This window comes from Dendropsophus ebraccatus, chromosome 3 (genome assembly GCF_027789765.1).
Source record: "Dendropsophus ebraccatus isolate aDenEbr1 chromosome 3, aDenEbr1.pat, whole genome shotgun sequence".
NCBI classification, from domain to species: Eukaryota; Metazoa; Chordata; class Amphibia; order Anura; family Hylidae; genus Dendropsophus; species Dendropsophus ebraccatus.
Window position 1 is genome coordinate 86,771,045 of NC_091456.1, and position 25,765 is coordinate 86,796,809.

Sequence of the window (25,765 nt, forward strand, 5' to 3'; positions counted from 1 at the left end):
AGATGGTCGGGTCACGGAGATCTCAGCCGCTGCAGCCTGACGCGCACACTGAGAGATGAGTCCAACCCTCATAGAGAATGACGGAGCGCTGGACTCTCCCGTCATTCTCTATGAGCGTTGGACTCATCTCTCAGCGCACGCTGGGCTGCAGCGGCTGAGATCTCCGTGACCCGACCATCTTCAGAAGCGGGACCCGGCGGGATCAGGTGAGTATAGGGGGTTCTAACGGGGGGTTGGGAGCCTGTCACCCCGGCACCGGGGGTGACAGGTTCCCTTTAAAAGCTTGCAACAGTCTATACATACTGAGCTAGACTTATGACTGCAGCCATAGTGACCCCCCACAAGATGTGTATATAGATAGATATATCTCTCACCTAGTGACTAATGCAAGTGACCCCCTACAATACAGACACCTGAGGGGCCCTGATAATAATAATTGTGCATATATCTATCTCCCAGTGTCTGCAGCCAGTTTGCCCTACACTTATAGATGGCCCCCTCCCCTTATAGATGACCCCCTCTACCCCCATTATAGATGCCCCCTCCTCCCCCCCATTATAGATACCCCCTCTTCTCCCCCCCATTATAGATGCCCCCTCCTCCCCCCCCTTATAGATGCCCCCTCCTCCCCCCCATTATAGATGCCCCCTCTCCCCCCCCATTATAGATGCCCCTCTTCTCCCCCCCATTATAGATGCCCCCTCTCCCCCCCCCATTATAGATGCCCCCTCTTCTCCCCCCCCATTATAGATGCCCCCTTTCCCCCCCATTATAGATGGCCCCTCTTCTCCCCCCATTATAGATGCCCCCCTTCTCTTCCCCCCATTATAAAGCCCCCCCCTTTCCTCTATGCTAAGCAATATTTTAAAAAAACAAACACACAAACTCACCTGACAACCCGCTCCCCCGGCGATCCTCTTCTTCTTTAGGTGCTGTCCCCGGCTGATGCGTGGCTGCCGGGGGTGTCCCGTCCTATCCCCGGCAGCGCGGCGCGTCAGTGAGCTCCCTGTACGCCGGGGCTGTGACTTCTGACACAGGAAGCGTCTCTGACGTGCGCTTCCTGTGCCGGAAGTCAGGGCCCCAGGCGGCTCACTGATGCGCCGCGCTGCCGGGGATAGGACAGGACACCCCCGGCATCAGCGCATCAGCCGCGCATCTTAAAGAGACAGCGCGCCGCCGCCGGGGCCAGTCGCAAATGGCGCCCAGATTAATAAATCTGGGCGCCATTTGCAAAATGTCGGTCGCATTGGCGACCATTTTGGTCGCCATCTGGAGCCCTGATATGGATCCTGCGGTTTGTGCTGTCTATGCCACCTGCTCCTTCAGAGACAGAGGAGCTCTGTGTGTGAGTGAGCTCCTCTGTCTCTGAGGGGGGGGGGGGGGGGGGGGGGAAATACCGCAGATACCGTCCTGGCAAAGTTGAGGTCGGTTAACCAACGCCAGTGACGGTATCGGTATTTTCACGGTATACCGCCCAGCCCTAATGAGAGGAAAGGTGAGTGGGATGGGATTTTTTTTTATTTGGGACAGGCCCTGAGGGTTAACTGGGCTACCAGGGACATGACTGGGGGGGGGGTTAACTAGGCTACCAGGGACATGACTGGGGGTTAACTACAATAGCAGGGACACTAGGGGAACAATACTTTGCCTTGCCCCGGGTGCTGCAAACCATGCGGCCCTCGACATGGAAAAGGTTCCCAACCCCTGCTTTAGGGTACAAACACACACACACCGTATACGCAGCGTATTTACTGCTGCGATACGCGATCTAAATAACTGAACACAGCATCAAATCTGCTGCAAATCTGCTGCGTATCTGCTGCATATACGGTGTGTGTGTTTGTAACCTTAAGCTATTTAATGATTGCAGGAATGGTCACAGGTGCCCTTTGATGCATGTGCAGATATTACAGGTGAAACAACTAAAACAGGCATGGTCAATAACTGCATTAGGAAACCACATGCTGTTTTCAAATATGAGTTTTAATTTTAATTCTAAACTGTTCCATGTGAATTAACCCTTAAGGGTATATTCACATGAACGGACTCGCAGCGAGATTCTCGCTGCGAGTCCGGCAGGTCCTGGCAGTTCCCACACACTATATACTCGCTGCGGTCTGAACGACCGCAGCGAGTATGTGATTCTACCGCCCTTAACCCCTTCTGCTCCCCCGCTGAAAGCATACATTACCTCTCCTCGCTGCACGGGTCCAGTGTCCTGCTCTCCCGTTCGGCCAATCAGTGGCTGCGGCTGGGCAACACACTGATTGGCCGGACGGGAGAGCAGGACGCCGGACCCGTGCAGCGAGGACAGGTAATGTATGCTTACAGCGGGGGAGCCGGGAGGGAGCAGAAGGGGTTAAGGGCGGTAGAAAAACATACTCGCTGCGTATATAGTGTGTGGGAACTGCCAGGACCTGCGGGACTCGCAGCGAGAATCTCGCTGCGAGTCCGTTCGTGTTAATATACCCTAAAAATGAATTAAACACTGATTAGTGGGGTCTGCATGCTCAAAATAAACCACCAGTAGCCCCAGTTTAATTTTAATGGAGAGTTCGGTATGCCGACTGCCATCAGCCAGAATTAAACCAGCTTGTTCTTATCACAGGGTCATTGGATATCACAGAAGTCCCATTTACAGTCACATACTGACATGGCAAAAAACACTTTAGTTGGAAAAAATATACACCTTTTTTGTGTAGCCTGGGTGGTGCTTAGATGAACAATACCTGAGTGTAGCTGCTAAAAGACTTCTGTTGCCTGGAAGTGTGTAGCTTTTAATAAATGAGAAGCTGCATCAATAGGATATGATGATATGAAAGGAGGTGATCAAGTTGTTTAGTTGTGCAAATATTAGTTATAAAGATACCCTATTATGTGCCATGATTTGTACTTTCTATCGGTACCTTGCTTGTGTATATGTAACTTTTTTATCACTATTAGTTTTTCTGGATTTGATGTAAACAAAAATCAGCAATTTTGCACTTTTGCTTTTTTTTGCGCTTGCGAGCTGAACAGTAGATTTATAATGTCTTGCAGGAAATCATATCAGCACAATCATGCTGATTGTTTCCTTTTAATTATCTCTAAAGGCAGATATGGATTCAATGTGGATTTTGGCTTCGGAATCTGGTTCAACTCTGAGCTGTGTGCAGATAGCTTACATGATCAGGTTCAGTTGCCACTGAAGTCTATGAAGAGGAACGCAGAAGACTAGTTGCTATGTTGTTTCCCATAAACTGCATACATACAGAGGAGGGAATCCTGCTCCCCAATATCTCTACAGTACAACTTCAGAAGCATGGAAGACATTATAGAGCAGTGTAAGATATGAACACAGTACTCGGTTCTCTGTGTGTTTATGCTTCATAAAGTTTTACAGGCAGCTGTCACATAATCTCTTGGTTAAGTTGACGATACATATCTCGTCTCTGTTGTATCAGTGATTTCTGGGTGAACAGATAAAGAGAAAGGAAGGAAGAAGGCAGAAATCTGCAACCTCATTCACGTGCATCAGAAATTTTAAAGGGGTTGTCCAGCAAAACTTTTTTTTTTTTCTTTTTTTTTTTTAAATCAACTGGTGTCAGAAAGTTATATAGATTTTTAATTTACTTCTATTTAAAAATCTCAAGTCTTCCCATATTTATTAGCTGCTGTATGTCATGCAGGAAGTGTTTTATTTTCAGTCTGACATCTCTGGCCAAGACAGGAACTGTCCAGAGCAGGAGAGGTTTTCTATGGGGTTTCATAGAAAACCGAGAAAGAGTTCCTGTTCCTAATTTTCGCTGGACAACCCCTTTCATTGTTAAATTGTGGCTGTCATCATAAAAAAACTTTTGAAATCTCAAAGAGACCTGTCAAACGTTTTGATCGGTCTGAGTCTGAGTGTTCAGACCTGTACCAACTGGGAGAATGAGCCAGGAGAAGACTGTGCTAAGCGTGGTCCTCTCCCAGCTCTGAGTCACGTGATCAGTCGGGCTCATAATGGCGCCAAATTGATTATGCTGACACAGAGCAGGAAGCGAACGTGCTGCAGCGTGGTCCTCTCCCTGCTCGTTCTGAAGAACAACATGGGTCTGAACACACAGATCCGGACCGATTAAAACTTTTGGCATGCCTCTATCACACGTCAAAAGTTTTCTATGATGACAAGCACACTTTAAATTCCGTCTCCAGAATACCTGTTCCCTTCTGTTTGGCACAAGGACAAGCATTTTTCCCTATAGCTTTGCTTATTAGATGACTATGAAAATAAAATGGGGAGTAGCAGGGATACTGGAATAAACTATCACACCTTAAAGGTCATATTTTCAATTTTGTGGGATTTTCATTCAATACACCAAGTTAAAGGGGGAATGTACCACCAGGCCTGGGTTGAAGCACTGGAGGCGGGCTGACCCACCCCCAGTGGGAGGAAACTCCTGCCCCTCTATGATGCAGCTCCATTGAACAGTGTCATACAGAGGCGGGGGATTCCCCCAACTGGGGGTGGGTCGGCCCGCCTCCAGTGCTTCAGCCTAGGCCTGATGGTACATTCCCTTTAAATAAAAGTACTTCTTTCTTACACAATGCTTTGACTTTAGAAGATGATTTTACGCATTATCGCCCCCTCCTGGGTCATGCATCTTGTATAACCTGACACCAGGTGTGGGGGGAGGAGAGGTGGCAACTACTGTGTGCATGCACCTTGTATAACCTGCCACCAGGGCTGGGGGAGGAGAGGTGGCAACTACTGTGTGCATGCACCATGTACTTGTATAACCTGCCAGCAGGGGTGGGGGAGGAGAGGTAACAACTACTGTGTGCATGCACCTTGTATAACCTGCCACCAGGGGAGGAGAAGGAGAGGAGACTAATGTGTGCACGCACCTTGTATAACCTGCCACCATGGGCGGGGGAGGAGAGGTGACTGCTGTGTGCATGAACCTTGTATAACCTGCCACCAGGGGCGGGGGAGGAGAGGTGACTGCTGTGTGCATGCACCTTGTATAACCTGCCACCAGGGCTGGGGGAGGAGAAGGGGCGGAGAAGGAGAGGAGACTAATGTGTGCACGCACCTTGTATAACCTGCCACCATGGGCGGGGGAGGAGAGGTGACTGCTGTGTGCATGCACCTTGTATAACCTGCCACCAGGGCTGGGGGAGGAGGAGAGGTGACTGCTGTGTGCATGCACCTTGTATAACCTGCCACCAGGGCTGGGGGAGGAGGAGAGGTGACTGCTGTGTGCCCCCGGACTCTGCACCTGCAGACATCTCCCTCCAGCAGCGCAATGACGTCATTTCACTGCGTTTGCTGGAGAGAGATGTGTGCATGGGCGGCAGCGGCCTGCTCCTCCCAGGCTGGAGAAGAGAAGAAGAGGAGAGAGGGACCCCTATGCCAGAATAAGGTGAGTATAATGTTTGGTTTTTTGTGTGTGTGTGTGTGTGTGTGTGTGTGTGTGTGTGTGTGTGTGTTTAACAATGCAGGGGGAGCAGAGGGGATTATTACTATTTGGGGGGGGGGGGCAGCATAGGGAGGGGAGGGGTATGACAATGGGGACAGCAGAGGGGGGATTATTACAATGGGGATTACAGGGGGTGGTCACCCAGCTTTCCCAGTATCCTGTATGTCAGTGTGATGGAGATCACCCAGCTTTCCCAGTATCCTGTATGTCAGTGTGTAATGGAGGTCACACAGCTTTCCCAGTATCCTGTATGTCAGTGTAATGGAGGTCACACAGCTTTCCCAGTATCCTGTATGTCAGTGTGATGGAGGTCACCCAGCTTTCCCAGTATCCTGTATGTCAGTGTGTAATGGAGGTCACACAGCTTTCCCAGTATCCTGTATGTCAGTGTAATGGAGGTCACACAGCTTTCCCAGTATCCTGTATGTCAGTGTGATGGAGGTCATCCAGCTCTCCCAGTATCCTGTATGTCAGTGGGATGGGGGTCATCCAGCTCTCCCAGTATCCTGTATGTCAGTGTGATGGAGGTCACACCTTGCAGACTTTACTGCACCAAGCAGCAGAATTACTACAGTTTAGGAGCCTATAGGAGGGAAAAGGGAAGGAAGTTGCTGGATAAGTGCGAAGCCTGTGATGTCTGTCTGGCAGGTTCTGAGGAGACGAATTGTAGCTGCAAGAAATCATCATGGTGACCCGGTTGGAGAGGAGAAGGAAAATGGTGCCGAAGATCAAAGAAGACGTCACCTGTGAGTCACTGTATGATGATTTTGTATTCGGTTGAACATTATCTCTTAGGGGTGCAACACTGCTCTATGCCATAATACACACACTGCTTCTTTCTAATAACCCGAATCCTGATAAAAGCCCCCCTTCCTTCTCCAGGGCTGAATTGAGTGAGGGGGGGGGGGGGGGGGGCGCTTTTATCAAGATTCGCCCTGTTTCCAAAATGATCTAGAAACTGCCCTGGCATGCACCTAACATAACCTGCCACCAGGGGGAGAGGTGACTGCTGTGTGCTTGCACCTTGTATAACCCGCCACCAGGGGAGGAGGAGGAGGGGTGACTGCTGTGTGCATGCACCTTGTATAACCTGCCAGCAGGGGCAGGGGAGGAGAGGTGACTGCTGTGTGCATACACCTTGTATAACCTGCCACCAGGGGAGGAGAAGGAGGAGAGGTGACTGCTGTGTGCATGCACCTTGTATAACCTGCCACCAGGGGCAGGGGAGGAGAGGTGACTGCTGTGTGCATGCACCTTGTATAACCTGCCAGCAGGGGCAGGGGAGGAGAGGTGACTGCTGTGTGCACACACCTTGTATAACCTGCCACCAAGGGGAGAGGTGACTGCTGTGTGCACACACCTTGTATAACCTGCCACCAGCGGGAGAGGTGACTGCTGTGTGCATGCACCTTGTATAACCCGCCACCAGGGGAGGAGGAGGAGGAGGGGTGACTGCTGTGTGCATGCACCTTGTATAACCTGCCAGCAGGGGAGGAGAGGTGACTGCTGTGTGCATGCACCTTGTATAACCTGCCACCAGGGTCGGGGGAGGAGAGGTAACTGCTGTGTGCATGCACCTTGTATAACCTGCCACCAGGGGCAGGGGAGGAGAGGTGACTGCTGTGTGCATGCACCTTGTATAATCTGCCACCAGGGGGAGAGGTGACTGCTGTGTGCACACACCTTGTATAACCTGCCACCAGGGGGAGAGGTGACTGCTGTGTGCATACACCTTGTATAACCTGCCACCAGGGGGAGAGGTGACTGCTGTGTGCACACACCTTGTATAACCTGCCACCAGGGGGAGAGGTGACTGCTGTGTGCACGCACCTTGTATAACCTGCCACCAGGGGGAGAGGTGACTGCTGTGTGCATACACCTTGTATAACCTGCCACCAGGGGGAGAGGTGACTGCTGTGTGCACACACCTTGTATAACCTGCCACCAGGGGGAGAGGTGACTGCTGTGTGCACGCACGTTGTATAACCTGCCACCAGGGGGAGAGGTGACTGCTGTGTGCATAAACCTTGTATAACCTGCCACCAGGGAGAGAGGTGACTGCTGTGTGCACACACCTTGTATAACCTGCCACCAGGGGGAGAGGTGACTGCTGTGTGCACGCACGTTGTATAACCTGCCACCAGGGGGAGAGGTGACTGCTGTGTGCATAAACCTTGTATAACCTGCCACCAGGGAGAGAGGTGACTGCTGTGTGCACACACCTTGTATAACCTGCCACCAGGGGGAGAGGTGACTGCTGTGTGCAGGTCTCTGAGGTATTACTGGGTAACTAATACTAAGTACATTCTGATATCCTGATAGAACTGATAGTCATACAATCCCTACATAGAGTTGTAAAACTAAAGAATGTCAACTTTTAACCCCTTCAGATCCATTCACCCACTAAACCCCTTTAGATCCACAACTGTTCAATTCCCCCTCTGTTAACCACTTCACATCCACTACAATCTAATTAATCCACTGTTAACCCCTTTAGATCCACAACACTTCAATTCATCCACTTTTAACCCCTTCACATCCACCACAGTTTAATTCATATACTGTTAACCCCTTCAGCTCCAGGAATATTTTTTTTCCTATCTATATGTAATTTTTAACACCTGAAAACCAGGCTCATTTAAATTTTTTTCTCTTATTTGTCTTAAGATATAGAAGAATCATTTTTACTGTAGGGATTTGGAGTAATGTGATGGTAAAGTGTGTATTTGGGGCTATATGTCCCACTATTTGAAGTCCAATAAAATCACGAAATCAAATTGTTATCCAATATCGTTACCATATCCTAGAAGAGCGCTTACTCTCGTACTGGTTCTGTGATTTTCAGACATTTTTACTGTATGGATTCGGAGTAATGTGATGGGAAAATGTCTATTTGGGGCTATACACCTGATAATTTGAAGTCCAATAAAATCACGAAATCAAATAGTTCTCCATATTGTTATTGTTGTTGGACGCTCTTGGTAGACTACTTCAAATCCCCGGAGGGACCAGTTTCATGGCTGATGGAGGATAACCATTAAGAGACTTTTTTCAGGACTGTTCTTCTATTCTACTTTAATAAGTCTATGTTCCTTTTAAGTTTAGGTTAGGGACTCGCAAGAGAATGAGGACCCCTGACGTGGGTTGCGAGCTTACGATATTTCTTGCCTATTTTTTTCTTCTAGTTTTAAACGGTAAAAGATATCTACTAATACCTCATTGAAGATTGGACATCGAGCCATCAAGGAGCCCCACTAGACTAAAGCTGCTTTCACATGCTGCAGATTTTCTGCAGCAGATTGTCTGTTGCCAAACCAAAGTCAACCTGAAGTTTCAAATCTGCTGTAGAAAATCTGCATCAAATCCGCAGTGTGTGAAAGCACCCTTACTATTCTGCAAGTCTTCCCCAGTGCATTATAGGGCCATGCAGCTGCCACTGACGGACAGTTCCTTACCGCCCTAGCGGTCTTGTCTCTGCCACCTAATAGAGAGTGCTGAGGGGCCTGTGTGAGCTGCTGGCACCTGCTGATGCCCCTCCCCCGTGCCGACTTCTATGCTTTTATAGAAGAAGTCTGGCTAAAACATTTTTGTATTGTTATTGTATTGTCACCCAAAAGTTATACAAATCCCCAATATACACTTATTACGGGAAATGCTTATAAAGCGCTTTTTTCTCTGCACTTACTACTGCATCAAGGCTTCACTTCCTGAACAACAAGGTGAGGTCACTTCCTGGATAACATGGTGATGTCGCTTCCTGGATAACATGGTGATGTCGCTTCCTGGATAACAAGGTGAGGTCACTTCCTGGATAACAAGGTGAGGTCACTTCCTGGATAACAAGGCGAGGTCACTTCCTGGATAACAAGGCGAGGTCACTTCCTGGATAAAATGGTTATGTCACGACCCGACTCCCAAAGCTGTGCGGGCTGTGGCTGCTGGAGAGGATGATGGCAGAGGGATGCTCAGTGTTCCTCCAGCGCCCTGTGTCCCTCAGTGTCCCCCTGCCATCATCCTCTCCAGCAGCCACAGCCCGCACAGCTCTGGGAGTCGGGTCGTGACATTACCATTTTATCCAGGAACTGACATCACCATGTTATCCAGGATGTGACCTCACCTTGTTGTTCAGGAAGTGAAGCCTTGATGCAGTAGTAAGTGCAGAGAAAAAAGCGCTTTATAAGCATTTCCCATAATAGGTGTATATTGGGGCTTTGTATAACTTTTGGGTGACAATACAATAACAATACAAAAATGTCTTAGCCAGACTTCTTCTATAAAAGCATAGAAGTCGGCACGGGGGAGGGGCATCAGCAGGCGCCAGCAGCTCACACAGGCCCCTCAGCACTCTTTATTAGGTGGCAGAGACAAGACCGCTAGGGCGGTAAGTAGCTGTCAGTCAGTGGCAGCTGCATGGCCCTATAATGCACTGGGGAAGACTTGCAGAATAGTATGGGTGCTTTCACACACTGCAGATTTTCTACAGCAGATTTGAAACTTCAGGTTGACTTAGGTATTAGTAGATATCTTTTACCGTTGAAAACTAGAAGAAAAAAAAATAGGCAAGAAATATCGTAAGCTCGCAACCCACGTCAGGGGTCCTCATTCTCTTGCGAGTCCCTAACCTAAACTTAAAAGAACATAGACTTATTAAAGTAGAATAGAAGAACAGTCCTGAAAAAAGTCTCTTAATGGTTATCCTCCAGCAGCCATGAAACTGGTCCCTCCTGGGATTGGAAGTAGTCTACCAAGAGCGTCCAACAACAATATGGAGAACTATTTGATTTCGTGATTTTATTGGACTTCAAATTATCAGGTGTATAGCCCCAAATAGACACTTTACCATCACATTACTCCAAATCCCTACAGTAAAAATGTCTGAAAATCACAGAACCTGTACGAGAGTAAAGGCCCTATTCCACGGAACGATTATCGTCCGTATTCGGCCGCTACGGACAATAATCGTCCCGTGGAATAGAGTGCAACGATCAGCCGACATTGTTTATGTCGGCTGATCGTTGCAGTCGCTTGTTTTTCAACATGTTGAAAAACAAGCGACTGATATAGCAGCGATCTGCTGCCGTCGCTCCGTTGAATAGGAGCATCGGCAGCAGACGCTGCTGTATCCTATGGGCTGCCCGGACGATCAGCGATCACCCGGGCAACCCCCCCCGCAGCTCCCCGACCCCCTCCTGCACTCACTGAGAGCGCTCGTTTGCTCCTCTTAACGACCAGTGTAATAGGCCCTTAAGCGCTCTTCTAGGATATGGTAACGAGACTGGATAACAATTTGATTTCGTGATTTTATTGGACTTCAAAATGTGCGACATATAGCCCCAAATAGACACTTTACCATCACATTACTCCGAATCCGTACAGTAAAAATGTCTGAAAATCACACAACCTGTATGAGAGTAAGCGCTCTTCTAGGATATGGTAACGTGATTGGATAACAATTTGATTGCATGATTTTATTGGACTTCAAATAGTGCGACATATAACCCCAAATACACACTTTACCATCACATTAATCCAAATCCCTACAGTAAAAAAGATTCTTCTATATCTAAGACAAATAAGAGAAATAAATTAAAATGAGCCTGGTTTTCAGGTGTTAAAAATTACATATAGTTAGAAAAAAATAAAATATTCCTGGAGCTGAAGGGGTTAACAGTATATGAATTAAACTGTGGTGGATGTGAAGGGGTTAAAAGTGGATGAATTGAAGTGTTGTGGATCTAAAGGGGTTAACAGTGGATGAATTAGATTGTAGTGGATGTGAAGGGGTTAACAGTGGGGGAATTGAACAGTTGTGGATCTGAAGGGTTAACAGTAGGTGAATGGACCTGAAGGGGTTAAAAGTTGACATTCTTTAGTTAGTCTCACATGTAGGTGTCACCCTATGATCTTCCTGGCACATTCTGAAGCCTGGAACTAACTAGTCCTGGCTATTACCGTAACACATGGTATATAGGAGCACTGTAATTCCTAGTGCTGATAGCGTGACTGCAGTAAGGCAGAGGACACCAGGTACAACCATAGAGTATGGAAACCAGCTGAAGAAAAAGTTCCTTCTCAAGCAGCAAGCAGACAGACCTGTCGTTCCCATGAAATACCTGAGTGCTGCTCTGTCTCTGGGTGTCTGCCCCACACTCCGCACCGCCGGCCACTTTCCATAGCATAACAAGGAAGACGGACTCCCAGCCCTAAGCAGCAGCTTCCAGCGCTCCACGCCTCGCTCTCAGCTCAGAAGCTTGTGATTGCTGCACGTGCGAGTGGGTACATGGATCTGAGAGCTGATTGGCTCCCGCCTCTGGAGCGCTCCTATTGGCTACGCTTGGGACTGGCCGCAGGAACTAGCCGAGCGGTCACGGTAAAGGTCTGGGGATCCGGGACTGGGTGCAGCAGTGAGGTCAGTGACTGGGGTTGAATGTGCCGGACAGCTATGCTCAGTCATGGCGGCTTCTATAACACTAGGGTGGCGGCTGCTCCATGTGTACAGCGGCGCTGACCTTTACCAAGTGACGTTACACGTGAACTTTGATATGTAGGGTAAAGGTGAGAGTCTAACTGCTGTCTCCCTGTCTATTCATTCAGGTAACGAGCCCCACAGAGGTCTGACAGCGGGAAGCATCGTGTGCCGCACAGCATGCTGCAAAACACTGGGTAAGAGCAGATGGTGGTCAGCACTTACTGGCGACTTACATGGAGCTTAAAGGGGATGTCCATGAATCACTGTACTGGATACTAAAGGTCCAGCAATGCTGCTGATAGTAGCTGTCACCTTTCTCACCTTGGGAGTTCTCTCTCTCTGTGGACTATAGCACTATTGTGGATGTATAAGGGGCCAGTGTGCAGTGCCATTGCAGTGTCTCCATACGTGCCAGGGCAGTGCCATTGCAGTGTCTCCATACGTGCCAGGGCAGTGCCATTGCAGTGTCTCCATACGTGCCAGGGCAGTGCCATTGCAGTGTCTCCATACGTGCCAGGGCAGTGCCATTTCAGTGTCTCCATACGTGACAAGGCAGTGCCATTTCAGTGTCTCCATACGTGCCAGGGCAGTGCCATTGCAGTGTCTCCATACGTGCCAGGGCAGTGCCATTTCAGTGTCTCCATACGTGCCAAGGCAGTGCCATTTCAGTGTCTCCATACGTGCCAAGGCAGTGCCATTTCAGTGTCTCCATACGTGCCAAGGCAGTGCCATTTCAGTGTCTCCATACGTGCCTGGGCGGTGCCATCTGTCTCCATACGTGCCCGGGCGGTGCTATCTGTCTCCGTACGTGCCCGGGCGGTGCCATCTGTCTCCGTACGTGCCTGGGTCGGTACCATCTGTCTCCATACGTGCCCGGGCGGTGCCATCTGTCTCCGTACGTGCCCCAGCGGTGCCATCTGTCATTTGCTGTACCATGAATATTGATCACAATGCAGAGTGCAGGCTGTGGGGAAGGAGACTGCACATGTGTGTCCCCCAGCTCTCCCTCACAAAGGAACCTTGCCTAAATTCACTTCTGCTTCAGCGTTTACCTGACGGGAATATAGTTAAATTCTATTACATCTCATAGCTTGCATAAATTTCATTACATGCTTTTGGGTTCAGTACTTGGAAGGATAGGGGGTAACAAGTTTAGATTGGAATACCCCTTTAAAGTACAGTGGTGTCTTATATTATGAGCATAATTCGTTCCGCGACGGCGCTTGTAATCCAAATCCACTCTTAAGCCAAAGCAAATTTTCCTATAAGAAATCATTGAATGAGAAATGAGCTGAATATGTGATATGTCACTGTAGAGTATAGCAATCAGCTTGTGGAGTATAATGTATAGTAAGTGCATAAGCCTGATTCAGATCCCAATAATGCAGTGGCGTAGTACAACAGGCTAGAATAGAGAAGCAGGGCTGCTGTCAGAGGTCTGTGTGGTCACATGACAGCAATGGGGAAGGGGTGTGTTCAGCATGGACCAATCAGGACTGACAGACTGCAGGAAGTATAAAGCAATGAGCAAGACATATGGGGGCACATACATGCAGCACTCTCTGTCCGGGGAGAGAGGGGTTGGTTACAGCTATGGAGAGATTACTTCTGCAGTCCTGTCCCCTGATGCAAGCCCCAGCCTCGACTTCTCCTTTAAATGTTATTTAAATTAATAATAATAAAAATTTTATAAATATAGTAAAATAATGTTGTCTTATACATTATCTAAATAAAAGATTACAAATAGGTGACTGCCAAAGGAAAAAAAAAACTATACCTATTTTTTTTCTGAAGTGCAAGGGAGGGGGTGGATGAAAAAAATAAACATTGTGTCCACCAGCGCTGGACCCAGGGAGGTTAGTGCATGTTATTTTTTTTTTTCCATCCTCCCCCTCCCTGACACTTGAAGAAATATCTTTCTGTGATTGATGGATCCTAGTTTTTCTGCTTCCAGCCTTTTTAATAGAGGTATTACCTTTCTTTGCAATCCTGTCTGTGATGACAATGGATGATGAAGTTATCTCTACAGATCTCTAGACAAAAGGACCACCAAAAACTAGAGAAAATATGTTTGAAAAATTACTTTAATCAAGATGTTATTTTCTTGTCTAATCCAGAAATATATAAATTTAGAGCTCCTTTCTTAAAAACAAAAAAAATAAACATTGCTTACCAGTCTCCATGCTGTGTATGCTTTAGTATCAGCAACAGATCCTGTGATAAGCTAATACAACATATTGTAGTCCTATATATGTGCCAAAGGTAACCCTGAGTGGTTGTGTTGAACTGACTTGTTGACCATATAATATATTGCAGGAGACTTGCAGGATGTACCCTGTTTATCACAGGCGCCAGTCGTGGTATTGGAAAAGCCATAGCTTTAAAAGCTGCCAGAGATGGTGCTAATGTGGTCATAGCGGCAAAAACTGCAGACCCGCATCCTAAGCTACCGGGAACCATCTATACCGCAGCTCAGGAAAGTATGTGTTAAACAAATGCTAGCATTGTGTTCTAAATTTTACGGGTAATTGTTATTTATTTACATAAAGTAACATCTTTTTCATTTATTTGGTTTGCATTACAAATAGACAAATTATGTATATCAAAGGCACCACTGACCAGTGATGTCACAATACTAGAAACTTGAGGTTGATACCAGCGTTAGTACCTTGACACTCCATGCCAATTCAATACAGTATAAAACCCACAAAAATATCATGCCCCCGCCGCACAATATTTTTGCCATTCACCGTATAATAAATCTGACATGTTATCAATATCCTCAGGTTTGTACCATTACAGTGATACTCAGTTTATGGACTTTTTATTTTACTACTTAAAAAAAAGTTAAATTTTTTTTAAATAAATGTGCTTAATTGCCTAATTCTCACTTTATCTTCCAGCCAGTAGGGCTGTGGGATAAGTTTTTGCACCATAATCTAGTTTTTTTTTTGTACCATGTGTCTATATAGGTGACTATCTGGAATTCGATGTGCCCAAAAATCTGCAGATTTGCTGTTTTTTTTTTTTTTTTTGTGCTTACAGTGTTTACCATTCGAGATCAGGAATGTGATCTTTTAATAGTGTGAGCAATTATGCCAATTATGTTTCTTTTTTTTAAATAGGAGTAGGGGGGTTATTAGAAACTAGAGATGAGCAAACCATGAGCATGCTCGAGTCCATCCGAACCCGATCGTTCGGCATTTGATTAGTGGTGGCTGCTGAACTTGGATAAAGCCCTAAGGTTGTCTGTAAAACATGGATACAGCCAATGACTATATCCATGTTTTCTACATAGCCTTAGGGCTTTATCCAAGTTTAGCAGCCCCAGCTAATCAAATGCCGAAAGTTCAGGTTCGGATCGACTCAAGCATGCTCGAGGTTCGCTCATCTCTAACAAGAACCTTTAATATTGGAAGTCGTTTTTTTTTTGTTTTTTTTTAAACACTTTTTAAGACCCCACTAGGGACCTTTTATAATCAGCAATAGACTGCCAATTATGATCTATGCAATGCTATGCAGAGATCAGTCTTTAGCAGCGGGGGTCTGCAGCACATGGTAGCCAACCCTCCTTGCATATGAAGTGCGCTCAGAAGTTAAGAATAGGTTGTTAAATACTGCTGTTAGTCTTGACAGCAGCAGTGGGGGCAAGTACTTTATGGGGCAGTACTAGGGGTTACTATTAAGGGAGCTAATATGCATGGGCATATTGTATATAGGTAGGTAAGAGATTTTATAAAAGTGCTGCTCCTAAGGTAAACTATTGATATGACATGGGGGCAAGTTCTGTGGACAGCATGGGGGCCCATGATACAGTTAATCCACCACTGGCATCAACGTCACTGTCATATGTACTGTCCATGACAGTGGATGCTTCCTGCCATAGAGGACCCACCATACTAGCCCGCACAGCCATCCCCATAGGATACCAGTACGTGCATCAGGGGCGGTACATGCAGCAGTGACGTAGATACTTCTCTGACAGTGCCAGGAATGCTGCACACATGCTTCAATAGATATCAAGGTTGGCCCACAACTTTGTCCAATTTTTTAATTTTGGCAAAAAATTTGATTTTGACCCTTCAAACACTGGATACTAATTTAACTTCTTACTAATATATATGGCAGATTTTACTTTTGGGTTGAACTCTTCAATTTATCAAGCAACAGAAACATACTACATCCATCCTCTAAAGCAGGCAAAGCTTCGCTTTGGCTGTCCAAGCATGATGGGAATTGTAGTTTTGCTACAGCTGGAGGGCTGAAGGTTTCCCATGCCTGCTCTAAAGCTGTGAACAGCTTCTTTACTGTTTTACTGCAAAATGGTCAAAGCTCACTTTGCAATTAGGAATGGTAAAAAGACTTGTTATAAACTGTTTGTTCTGTGTTCTCTTCATAGTTGAAGCTGCTGGTGGAAAGGCTCTACCATGCATTGTTGATGTGAGAGATGAAAATCAGATCAGTGAGGCAGTGGAAAAGGCGGTAAAAACATTTGGAGGTAATGCATCTCTTCTGGTAGTAGTTTTGCCTATTTACTTTGGCAAACATCCTAGGAATAATGCAGATTTTGTTTGCAGATATTTTTGGCTACTTCTGGTCACGCTGTGCAGTACATCTATTTACTGAGCAAAATGAAAATTCTTGTTTAACTATATACATACAATGCATTTGAAAAGTCTTCAGACTCTTTCACTTTATTTTATGTTGCCACCTTGTGCTACAATAACCCCCCCCACCCTTAAAAAGTACCTGTCATAAAAACTAACTTTTGACATGTCTTAAGGCATGCGAAGAGTTACTAATCACAGTAGGTATCAACGAGATCCACTCCCTGGCTGGCCACTAATTCCAACAATGTAGCCTCATAGACTTACATTGTCGAAATTGCCAATTACGAAGATACTGCCGAGGAGTGAAACGCATGGCCGCAACGCTCTCTTCCCGGCTATATCTCCTGATCACAGTGGGTCTTGGCAGTAAAACACGCTGCAATCAATAACTTTTGACCTGCCTGATGACTTTTTCATTTATAGTTATTGTTTTTTTTCCTCCTCGCCTTCTAAGGATATATGCACACTGAGTAAATGTCGCGTATACCTCCGCATGGATTCCGGCACTCGTCCCCACAGGTTTCAGCTTGGCTCTCCATTCGTCCTATAGGCTCCATTGTATGGTCAGACGGATAATGATTCAGACGACGGAATCCGCCTGAGCATAGACTGGAGCCTATATGAGGGGTGGAACTTCATGTGGGAGCACGAGAGGATGAGCGACGGATGAGCGACTCGGTGTGCATATACCCCAAGAGCTATAGAGCTTTTATTTTTCCATCTACAGGACCATGTAAGGGCTTTTGATTTACACCTTTCACCATACGGGAATAATATTTTAATAGACCGGAAAACTTTGCTCAAAATGTAATATTCTGTTTTATTATTATTTATGTCTGTTTTATTATTATAATGTGTTATATTGTAGACGTGCTTTGGCATATTTAAAAAAAAATATTTTTTCCACTTTTTAAAAGGGTTTTCCACCCAAGAGATATAAAATGAAATGATCCCAAAGCTGTTCTTACTCACAAAGTCCTTCTGAGTATTTTGAGCCTGTTCACGTCTTTCTAGTTGCCGCCGTTCCCGAGTTTTTCTATAAACTGGTCTATATTCAAGATGGTGCCTGCCAGGAAACTGCATTTCCCAGCATGCACTGCACCTCAGAGCCAAGTATCTGCCCATCTGCTCAGTCTGCTTCTGCTTTACACTTGTAATCCTATGAACAAAAAAAGAGACCTTTTGTGTAATGATTCACTAGAGTAAACATGAACTAAACATTAAAATCCATAACTTTATTGATTAAAAAATATAACAACAGAATGGCAGTAAAAAATTCAGAAAACCATACATGGAAAATGGCACCACAGGTATGAGCAGGTCAGGGTAACCTACATACTTGATGCACCTTGCTTGATGTATTACAGCATGTAGTCGCCTTACCATAGATGGCCAATTAAGGTTACTACCTGGACTTAAGAGCTATATAACTTGTTACATACACCAGTAGTATATGGTGTGACTATCTTTCAGTATTTTACAGCGTGGTGCAGCCTTTATGATTAGGTTACCCTGACCTGCTTATACCTGTGGTGCTGTTTTCTGAATTTTTTACTGCCATTCTGTTATATTTTTTAATCAATAAAGTTATGGATTTTAACGTAGTTCATGTTTACTCTAGTGAATCATCACACAAAAGATCTTTTTTTTTTTTTGTTCATAGGATTACATATTATTTTGAGATTGTGTTTGTTACTAACATTATACAAGCTCTACTTTGAGCTTATATATATATATATATATATATATATATATATATATATATATATATATATATAATCTCTATCCTGTGTATCCATTTTTGATGAATTCTGCTTTAGGCTACGTTCACACAGAGCAAAAGGGGCGGATTACGCGAGGAAATATTTCCGCCTGAAATCAACTGACGCGGAATTCCGAGCAGAATGTAAGCAGAATCCCTGTGTATTCCGCTAGGAAAGTGTTCAGCTCGTAATCAGCTCTTGACAAATTCAGCGAGGAATCCGCGCTGAATCCGCATGCATTCAGCGCTGAAATTCAGCGAGTATTTGGCGAGTAAACTAGACTATACCAGAATATATACTAGAATCCTCCTCCCCCCCCCCCCCCCCCTTTTTTCCCCATTTCCGCGCTGATTCAGCGCGTAATTTCCGCTTGTATTACGCTTGTATTCCGCGCTGAAACAGAAAATGAGAGCCCCATTGATTTGTATAGGCTTCCGCTAGCGGAAGAATGAACATGTTCATTCTTCTGGCGGAAAGCGGATTAGTTCAGTGCGGAAATTCCACCGTGTGAACTGCAGAGCAGAATTTCCATTCAACACAATGGAAATTAGCTCTGCACCTATTTTAACGGCTGAAATTTCAGCGCTGATTCAGCGCAGAAATTCAACTGCTTTTGCTCTGTGTGAACAAGCCCTTACACTGTAAACAAAATCCACTCAACATAGCCTTTCTGTGTTTTCAATCCACCTTAGGCCATGTTAACACACTGTATTTTAGCATTAAACAATGGCCGTTAATAAAACCTTTGACATGTCATAGAGACAAAAAGCAAAAAATGGCAACACCCCAATGCCTCTGTTCACACTGTAGGTTGCACGCTGCATGTGGCTAAAGTACAAACAAAAAACAAAGTGCAACAGCGACCTACAGCTGCAAGTGCTTACCGTACATACTCCCCCCAGCGTACTCACGATAAAAACCTGCACTATAGATATTAAAAAATGATGATCTTAGCAAACCATTTGATCAAACAGAGTGTACCATGTCACCATGTTAAGGTGCCCTCAGAGACATGGTCCTACCCTAGCATTCTAACACTCTCCTGGGCTAACAATAAGCCTAAAACTGGGCAGATAGGATCCAAATAATCTCTTTTTATAGCCCCCGTAGGACATGGGTGGAGTGCAATTCAACAGGAGGTAGGTACACACTCCCACCTATAACGGAGAAAAGCAAAAATTGGCAGCACCTCTGAGGACACCTTACTGTGGTGACATGGTACACTTTGATTAAATGGTTTTCTAAGATTCTCATTTTTTAATATCTATAGAGCAGATTTTTGTGTGTAAGACGGGGGAGTATGTACTGTAAGCACTTGCACCTGTAGGTTGCTGTTGCAGAGTAGGGACTTCCTTCATTATGACTGGAGTCTGGGCTTCTGTACTGTAACCAGATTGATGTAGCGTAAAATCTGCAGGTTTTCTGCAAATGGAAAGCAATTCTGCTGTGTAAAATCCTCAGCAGCTTAACTACCTTCATGTAAACATACACCTAAAATGAACAGTTGTATTTAACTGATATTTGTTTCAGTCAAGAATAAAATGTGTGCTTATACTAAAATATTTTTTATATATATTGTATAGGTATAGACATTTTGGTGAATAACGCTAGTGCCATCAGTCTGACCAACACTCTGGATACACCAATGAAAAAAGTTGATCTCATGATGGGTATTAATACAAGAGGAACATATCTCACGTATGTAGCACTTGGTAAATTTTTACGTTGAAATATAAGCTATATGTTGTAGTTTTAGGCTTATATGTTAAATACCATGGTCTAGATTCACTAAACTGTAAAATAGCAGAGGAACCTTTTTTTTTTTTTTCTTTTCGTTTAACCCCTTAGATCATGCGTCTCCAAACTACGTCCTTCCAGCTGTTGCAAAACCTCAATTCCCATCATGCCCGGACAGCTAAAGCTTTGGATTTGGCTGTCCAGGCATGATGGGAAATGTAGTGTTGCAACAGCTGGAGGGCTGCAGTTTGGGGACCCATGCCTTTGATGCTATGGTCAGATTGTGATTGTGACATTTAAGTGGTTTCTGGGCTTTTGTCACCCCATTAGCGCTGGGGTGCAGATAAATTTCTATAGCAGCAGGGGGCCTAATGAAAGCCCTCAGGTATGCCATATATTTGTGCCCACAATTTTTTTTTCTTCTGGCAAGGCTGCTTAGGTCACCTGTGAGTGTTATTTTGACAGGATAAGACCAGTGTATGATATCAGCCATCAGAAGACTGCATTTCAAAGTCCCTTTGTGGGACTAATAAAAAGAGAAAATTTAAGTTTTGGAAAACATAGTCTATCTGTACATCTGCAGATTCACAGTGAAAATAATTGTAATGTTAAAGACACAGGAGCACAAAAGATTCAGCCAGTAATGATCACCCATCTGGATACCAGGTGGTAGGGAAAGCCAATCGTATGCTGGGCTGTATAGCTAGAGGTATACCAGTAGGAAGAGGGAGATTGTGATCCCGCTGTATAGAGCTCTAGTGACACACGTCTGGAATACTGGGCCTCATTTGCTACCAATGTGTCAATTTTAAGCTGTTATGCTGTCTTTTATGTCAGTTTTTTTGTGCCAAATTAATTAATGTGGCGCACACCCTATGTAAATCTGGAACTTTTTTCACAGGACAGAACTAGAACCCGACCATCTCACCACACTACAAGTGGCTGTTTTTTAGAATAGAAAATCCGTCAAAAAAATAAGTTTGCTTAGTAAATCTGTCAGTTGTGGGTGGATTTAAAAGGACACACCCATGACACACCCACGGCACACCCTCTTGGCGGGTTTTTGGACAAAAATGACTGGTTTGTCAGGTTTGTGGACAGATTGTGTCACGTGCCTTTAGTAAATGTGTCTGTCCACTAAAAGTGGACAAAAAAGATAAAGTAGAACAGGTACAAAAATGGCGGAGGGAGTGAAGCATAAAACATATCCAGAAAGACTTAAAGTGACTCTGTACCCACAATCTGACACCCCCAAACCGCTTGTACCTTCAGATAGCTGCTTTTAATCAAAGATCTGTCCTGGTGTCCGTTCGGCAGGTGATGCAGTTGTTGTCCTAAAAAACTACTTTTAAACTTGCGACCCTGTGTCAAATTGACGTGGCCTAGAGTACCCATGTCCTAGGATTTCGACACCCCTCTGTTCCTCCTCCCCGCCCTCCTCATCATTAGGAATGCCCCTAGAACAATTACCCCTTTTCATCACCTGCTGAACACTGCACATGTGCTGGATCGTTAAGGCACCTGTGCAATGTTCAGACAAGTGATGAATAGGAAAAATTCTGCCTAGGGGGCATTCCTAGTGATACGGAGGGGCGTTGCAATCCTAGGGCATGGGTACTCTAGGCCATGCCAATTTGTCATAGGGCTGCAAGTTTAAAAGTTGTTTTTTAGGACAAAAACTGCATAACCTGCTGAACGGACCACAGGACAGATCTTTTATTGAAAGCAGCTATCCGAAGTAATAGAGTAATAGATGCTTGGAACAAGCTTCCAGCAGATGATGATGAAGAAATACAAAAAGGGCAGACTAGATGGACCAAGTGGTCTTTTTTTGCTGACAATTTTCTATCTTTACTTAGAACACTTTGCCATTTCTGTCTTTACTCCAAGAAAATTATGGGTACATTCACAATTGGGAGTTACCTGTTGGGGATGTGTTCCTACACACTTCAACACTGTCCAGTCAGTGCTTACAGTGCCAGTGTGACCCATTGACACCTGGGAGTTACAATTTCTCCTTGTCAGTTTATTCAGAAAAATCAGGAGGAACAGGAAAAGCACAATGCAACGTTATAAGAAAAGTTAAAGCAACTCTGAATGCACCATAAGGCTATGTTTACACAACATAAGTTTCCTAATAATCACGGCCGTGATTAATAGAAAACTTATATTGTGCTGCCATCTATGGAATCACGGCCGGAGTGTATACACATAGTTTACACCCCAACTGGGATCGCTAGCGGCTGCACAAAAAACTGACATGTAAACTGACAGTACACACAATGGGGAGTGCTTTCAATGGTGAATTGGGATGCGGGCACACACTGATGCGCCCGCATCTCAATTCAGCACTGCAGTACCGGCCGGGATGATCTTTACCAACACCGGCCGTTCTGTGACCCGCCCGTGCATAGAATTGAGTATGACACGGACGGAGACGTGTGCGCTCGCATCAGTCCGCCGGCGGGTCCGATCTGCAGAATGTGCAACGGGTTTTCCACCGGGCATTCCGTAGTGTGCACGCAGCCTAAAAGTATTTTGCCAAGGATGTTGGGAATGGTTATATGTTTCATGATATCTGCTGATAAAATATTGTATTCTTTTCATAGTACACTTTATAAGGTATGCGGTGCAGACATGTTACGTGTTACATATAGATATACTCCAGTTCAAGTGACTAGTAACAAAGTGTTCATGACACAGGTAGGGGGCATATCTGTTAATCAGGACAAAGATGCTGTATTTTTATTCTACCAAAATTCAGTAGCCGTATGGCATGTGTCGAGATATCTGTATCATTTTTTCAGGCTTAAACGGAAATGGGGCTTTTTCACCATTCACTTTAAACTATGCAGGAAAAAAAAGATAGCTAATTAACCCTAACATAACCTTTTACGTCTGCCAAATAATACATCTTTTGAAGGTGTTAAATACAGTTCACAAACAAGCCGTGTTCTTCTTAAGAAAAAAAAAACCTTTTTATATGCATTTTACCATCTCAATTTGGTGTCTTTGTGCGAGGAGCGTCATTAGAAAACACAATGCGGAGCGCTTTGACACATTTATTAAAATGATAATGCACTGAAGTGTCTTTACACTGTTTCATACGTGGCTGCTTTTGCCAGCTGGAGGAACAAGGCAATATAAATAATCATAATAACTATAGCGCTTGTTGTGTGCGGAATTTTAAAATTGGCCTAGATCAAATGTGCTGGAGTGCTGCTATTTAATGAAATGGATGTGAACAACTCTTCAACGCTAAATGTACTTAGCATTATTTAGTATCACCACCAATATCAGAACAAAAAGCAAATGTACATAAAACGCCCTTTAGATAATGCGAACAAAAAAAAAAATTAAAAAGAAGAATTTCTTGTTAGAGGTGCAATTTAATATATTCCTATGAAACCGTAGTGATCGCATCCCTTCATCTTAAAGGCTGCTTTCCATTACAAATCTCTGCAAATACAATGCCGTGAAAATGGCTAGGAGCCACCAGGTCATGCTCCTTGTATTATTTATGGTAGCAAATGACATAATACATTATACAGGTTTGAATAGTAATGCTTTAGGAACATAAATAAAGATTATGGCCTGTTCACACCAGGCAATGACAAATAATAAAATAATAGCCTTGAAGCATATTACACATTCAGAGTATGAAGATTATTCATGTGGACTGTCTTGGTGCATAGTAGAATTCCACGACCAAGCAGATTGTGGTTATAAAACAAGTACTGTCATGGGACGTACATGAATCCATTAGCTAGAAGCATGGGGGTATACTTGATCATTTGCCCTCTTCACATAAAGGATTTTTTGTTTTTAGTTGGATATGTATGAAGGTTCCAATCCTAGTCATGTGCTGACTGCAGCGTAGCATAGCTCTGATTTATCTACTTTACACTTGTCCTACTAACAGGCAGTTTCTCCAAAGAATTCCATACTAAAAGCTTGGGGGATGGATGTAGAGATTTTATGACTGCTTTTATAATGAACTTTGTCTTAAAAAGGACAGTACAAAAGAGGAAATCTATTGCGTGTAGTCTTGGGTTCCATGATTTTATAGAAATGGGTACACAAGCTGCATGAGCCATCCACCATCCAGGAGGGCTGGACGATTAATTGAATTAAGTTGATGAATTAGTCCTTAGGGGTCCTCACAATTTTTATTTTCTTTTAATTGCAAATTTCATTTTTAAATACATTTCACAGGGAAAGTCCATCAGCTGGTTGAACGCCGCCACTGCAAATCTCTGGCCTGATTTGCTGTAGTGTCCGATGGCAAACCAGGCCGCCCACCCCCCGCGCTGACATTACTGATTTGTCATGTGACAGGCAAAAAACGAGAAGGCAGAGCGCTCTGTACTGATACTACCCTAGTGTAGGAAGAATGCTGGGAAATGTAGTTTTCTCAGCAGCGTGTGACAGCGGGACTGTTAGGTAGAATCACTGGAGCAGCAGTAAAAGACCTTATCCAGCTGAAACACACATTTGGGTGTTTGGTAAGCATACTCTACTATATTAGGAGCAGTTTTGTGTTTGAAGCAACCCCTTCAAGAGAAAGGGAAACTGATCAGGGAATGTGTTAGAGTTGCCTTAAAGAAGTGTTTTGTTTCGTGGAACAGCGATGCGTGGCCGGCGAGTGACGATTTGAGAAGCAGCATACATTACCTATCAGGGCTTCTCCACCGCTCCGTCTTCCTCCCCGTGTCCCGCGTCGCAGCATCAGCTTCGGTGCGGCCTGCCTGAGCTGTCAGACCGCTCAGCCAATCACTGTCCGGGACAGCCGCGGCCAGGCTGAGTGGTCTGACAGCTGTGACCGAGTGACAGAGTCACCGGGGGCGGGGGGAATGCCGCGAGTGAGGGGTCACAGCCAGGGGGTGAGCGCTGGGGCTGGGGGGCACCTTGTATGGGTGACTGTGGTGGCTGCTGTTAGAGAGGAAGACAGTGACAGCTGCACTGCTCACTGTCTCCCTCTCTTACAGCAGCCACCGCCGTCGGTGTCCTCCTTCACTTCAGTTTGGCTGGGTTAGAAGCCTAACCCGGCCCATTGAAGAGTAGGAGGACACGTGATGCCGTCTCGGAGGGTGAGGGCCAGGAGCAGGGAGCGGTGTCGGGTTGGACTGAGAGCTGATGATTCTATGCATTTGGTGGGGGTGGATGTACCTAGATAACAGCAAAACTGTGCAGAATCCATAATACATTGATATTGGAAAGATGGAAAGCTATGGGGGGGCCACGTATTAATGCAAAGATAATTTTGGGAGGAATACCCCTTTAAACATGTAGGGCTTATCAAGTTAAACACATTAAATTGTCACTGTCTTCATAACTTTTAAAATATAAATCAACAGTAGATGTGAAATAAGCGTGCAATTTACATTCATTATTTTATTGTTAAAGAGTCACTGTCGTATTTTTTTATTTTGCAGAAATCAATAGTCCAGGCGATTTTAAGAAACTTTGTAATTGGGTTTATTAGCCAAATCTGCCATTATCTGCATGTAAAAAGCCTTTTCCCAGGTCCCCCCCTCCTTCCTCTTTTTCATCCACTCTGAAAAATCTGAAAATTGTGACTTGTTGCAGGAGTCGTCCCCTGTCTGCTCTAGGGAGAGGGGAGGGGGGAGGAGGAAGGAGGGAGTTAGCCGGCAGCAGAAAGCAGATAACAGAGGATTACAGGCAGGGAGCTGGGTGACAGCTGTAAGAGCTGTGATGGTCAGAACAGATAACGGGTGAGGT

The 25,765-nt window shown here is 45.0% G+C and overlaps 2 protein-coding genes across 6 annotated transcripts in view; one reads left to right on the forward strand and one right to left on the reverse strand.

The window, feature by feature from the left end:
• Positions 1 to 11,671, reverse strand: part of PTBP3 (polypyrimidine tract binding protein 3) — a 148,471-nt gene extending 136,800 nt beyond the window's left edge. For 2 of the 5 annotated variants that reach the window (XM_069962147.1, XM_069962145.1), the window contains exon 1: positions 11,558 to 11,668. In XM_069962147.1, coding sequence (XP_069818248.1) covers positions 11,558 to 11,623 — 66 coding nt within the window. In that variant the 5' untranslated portion in view covers positions 11,624 to 11,668. Of the gene's footprint in view, positions 1 to 11,557 lie in introns of all 5 variants that reach the window. The other 3 variants (XM_069962146.1, XM_069962148.1, XM_069962153.1) reach the window with 3 other exon arrangements.
• Positions 11,672 to 11,749: 78 nt separating this feature from the next.
• The window catches only part of HSDL2 (hydroxysteroid dehydrogenase like 2), a 36,033-nt gene continuing 22,017 nt past the window's right edge, over positions 11,750 to 25,765 (forward strand). The window contains exons 1-5 of the mRNA XM_069962167.1: positions 11,750 to 11,853; positions 12,039 to 12,107; positions 14,230 to 14,393; positions 16,313 to 16,411; positions 19,870 to 19,984. Of these exons, the coding sequence (XP_069818268.1) occupies positions 12,091 to 12,107; positions 14,230 to 14,393; positions 16,313 to 16,411; positions 19,870 to 19,984 (395 nt within the window). The 5' untranslated portion in view covers positions 11,750 to 11,853; positions 12,039 to 12,090. The remainder of the gene's footprint in view (positions 11,854 to 12,038; positions 12,108 to 14,229; positions 14,394 to 16,312; positions 16,412 to 19,869; positions 19,985 to 25,765) is intronic.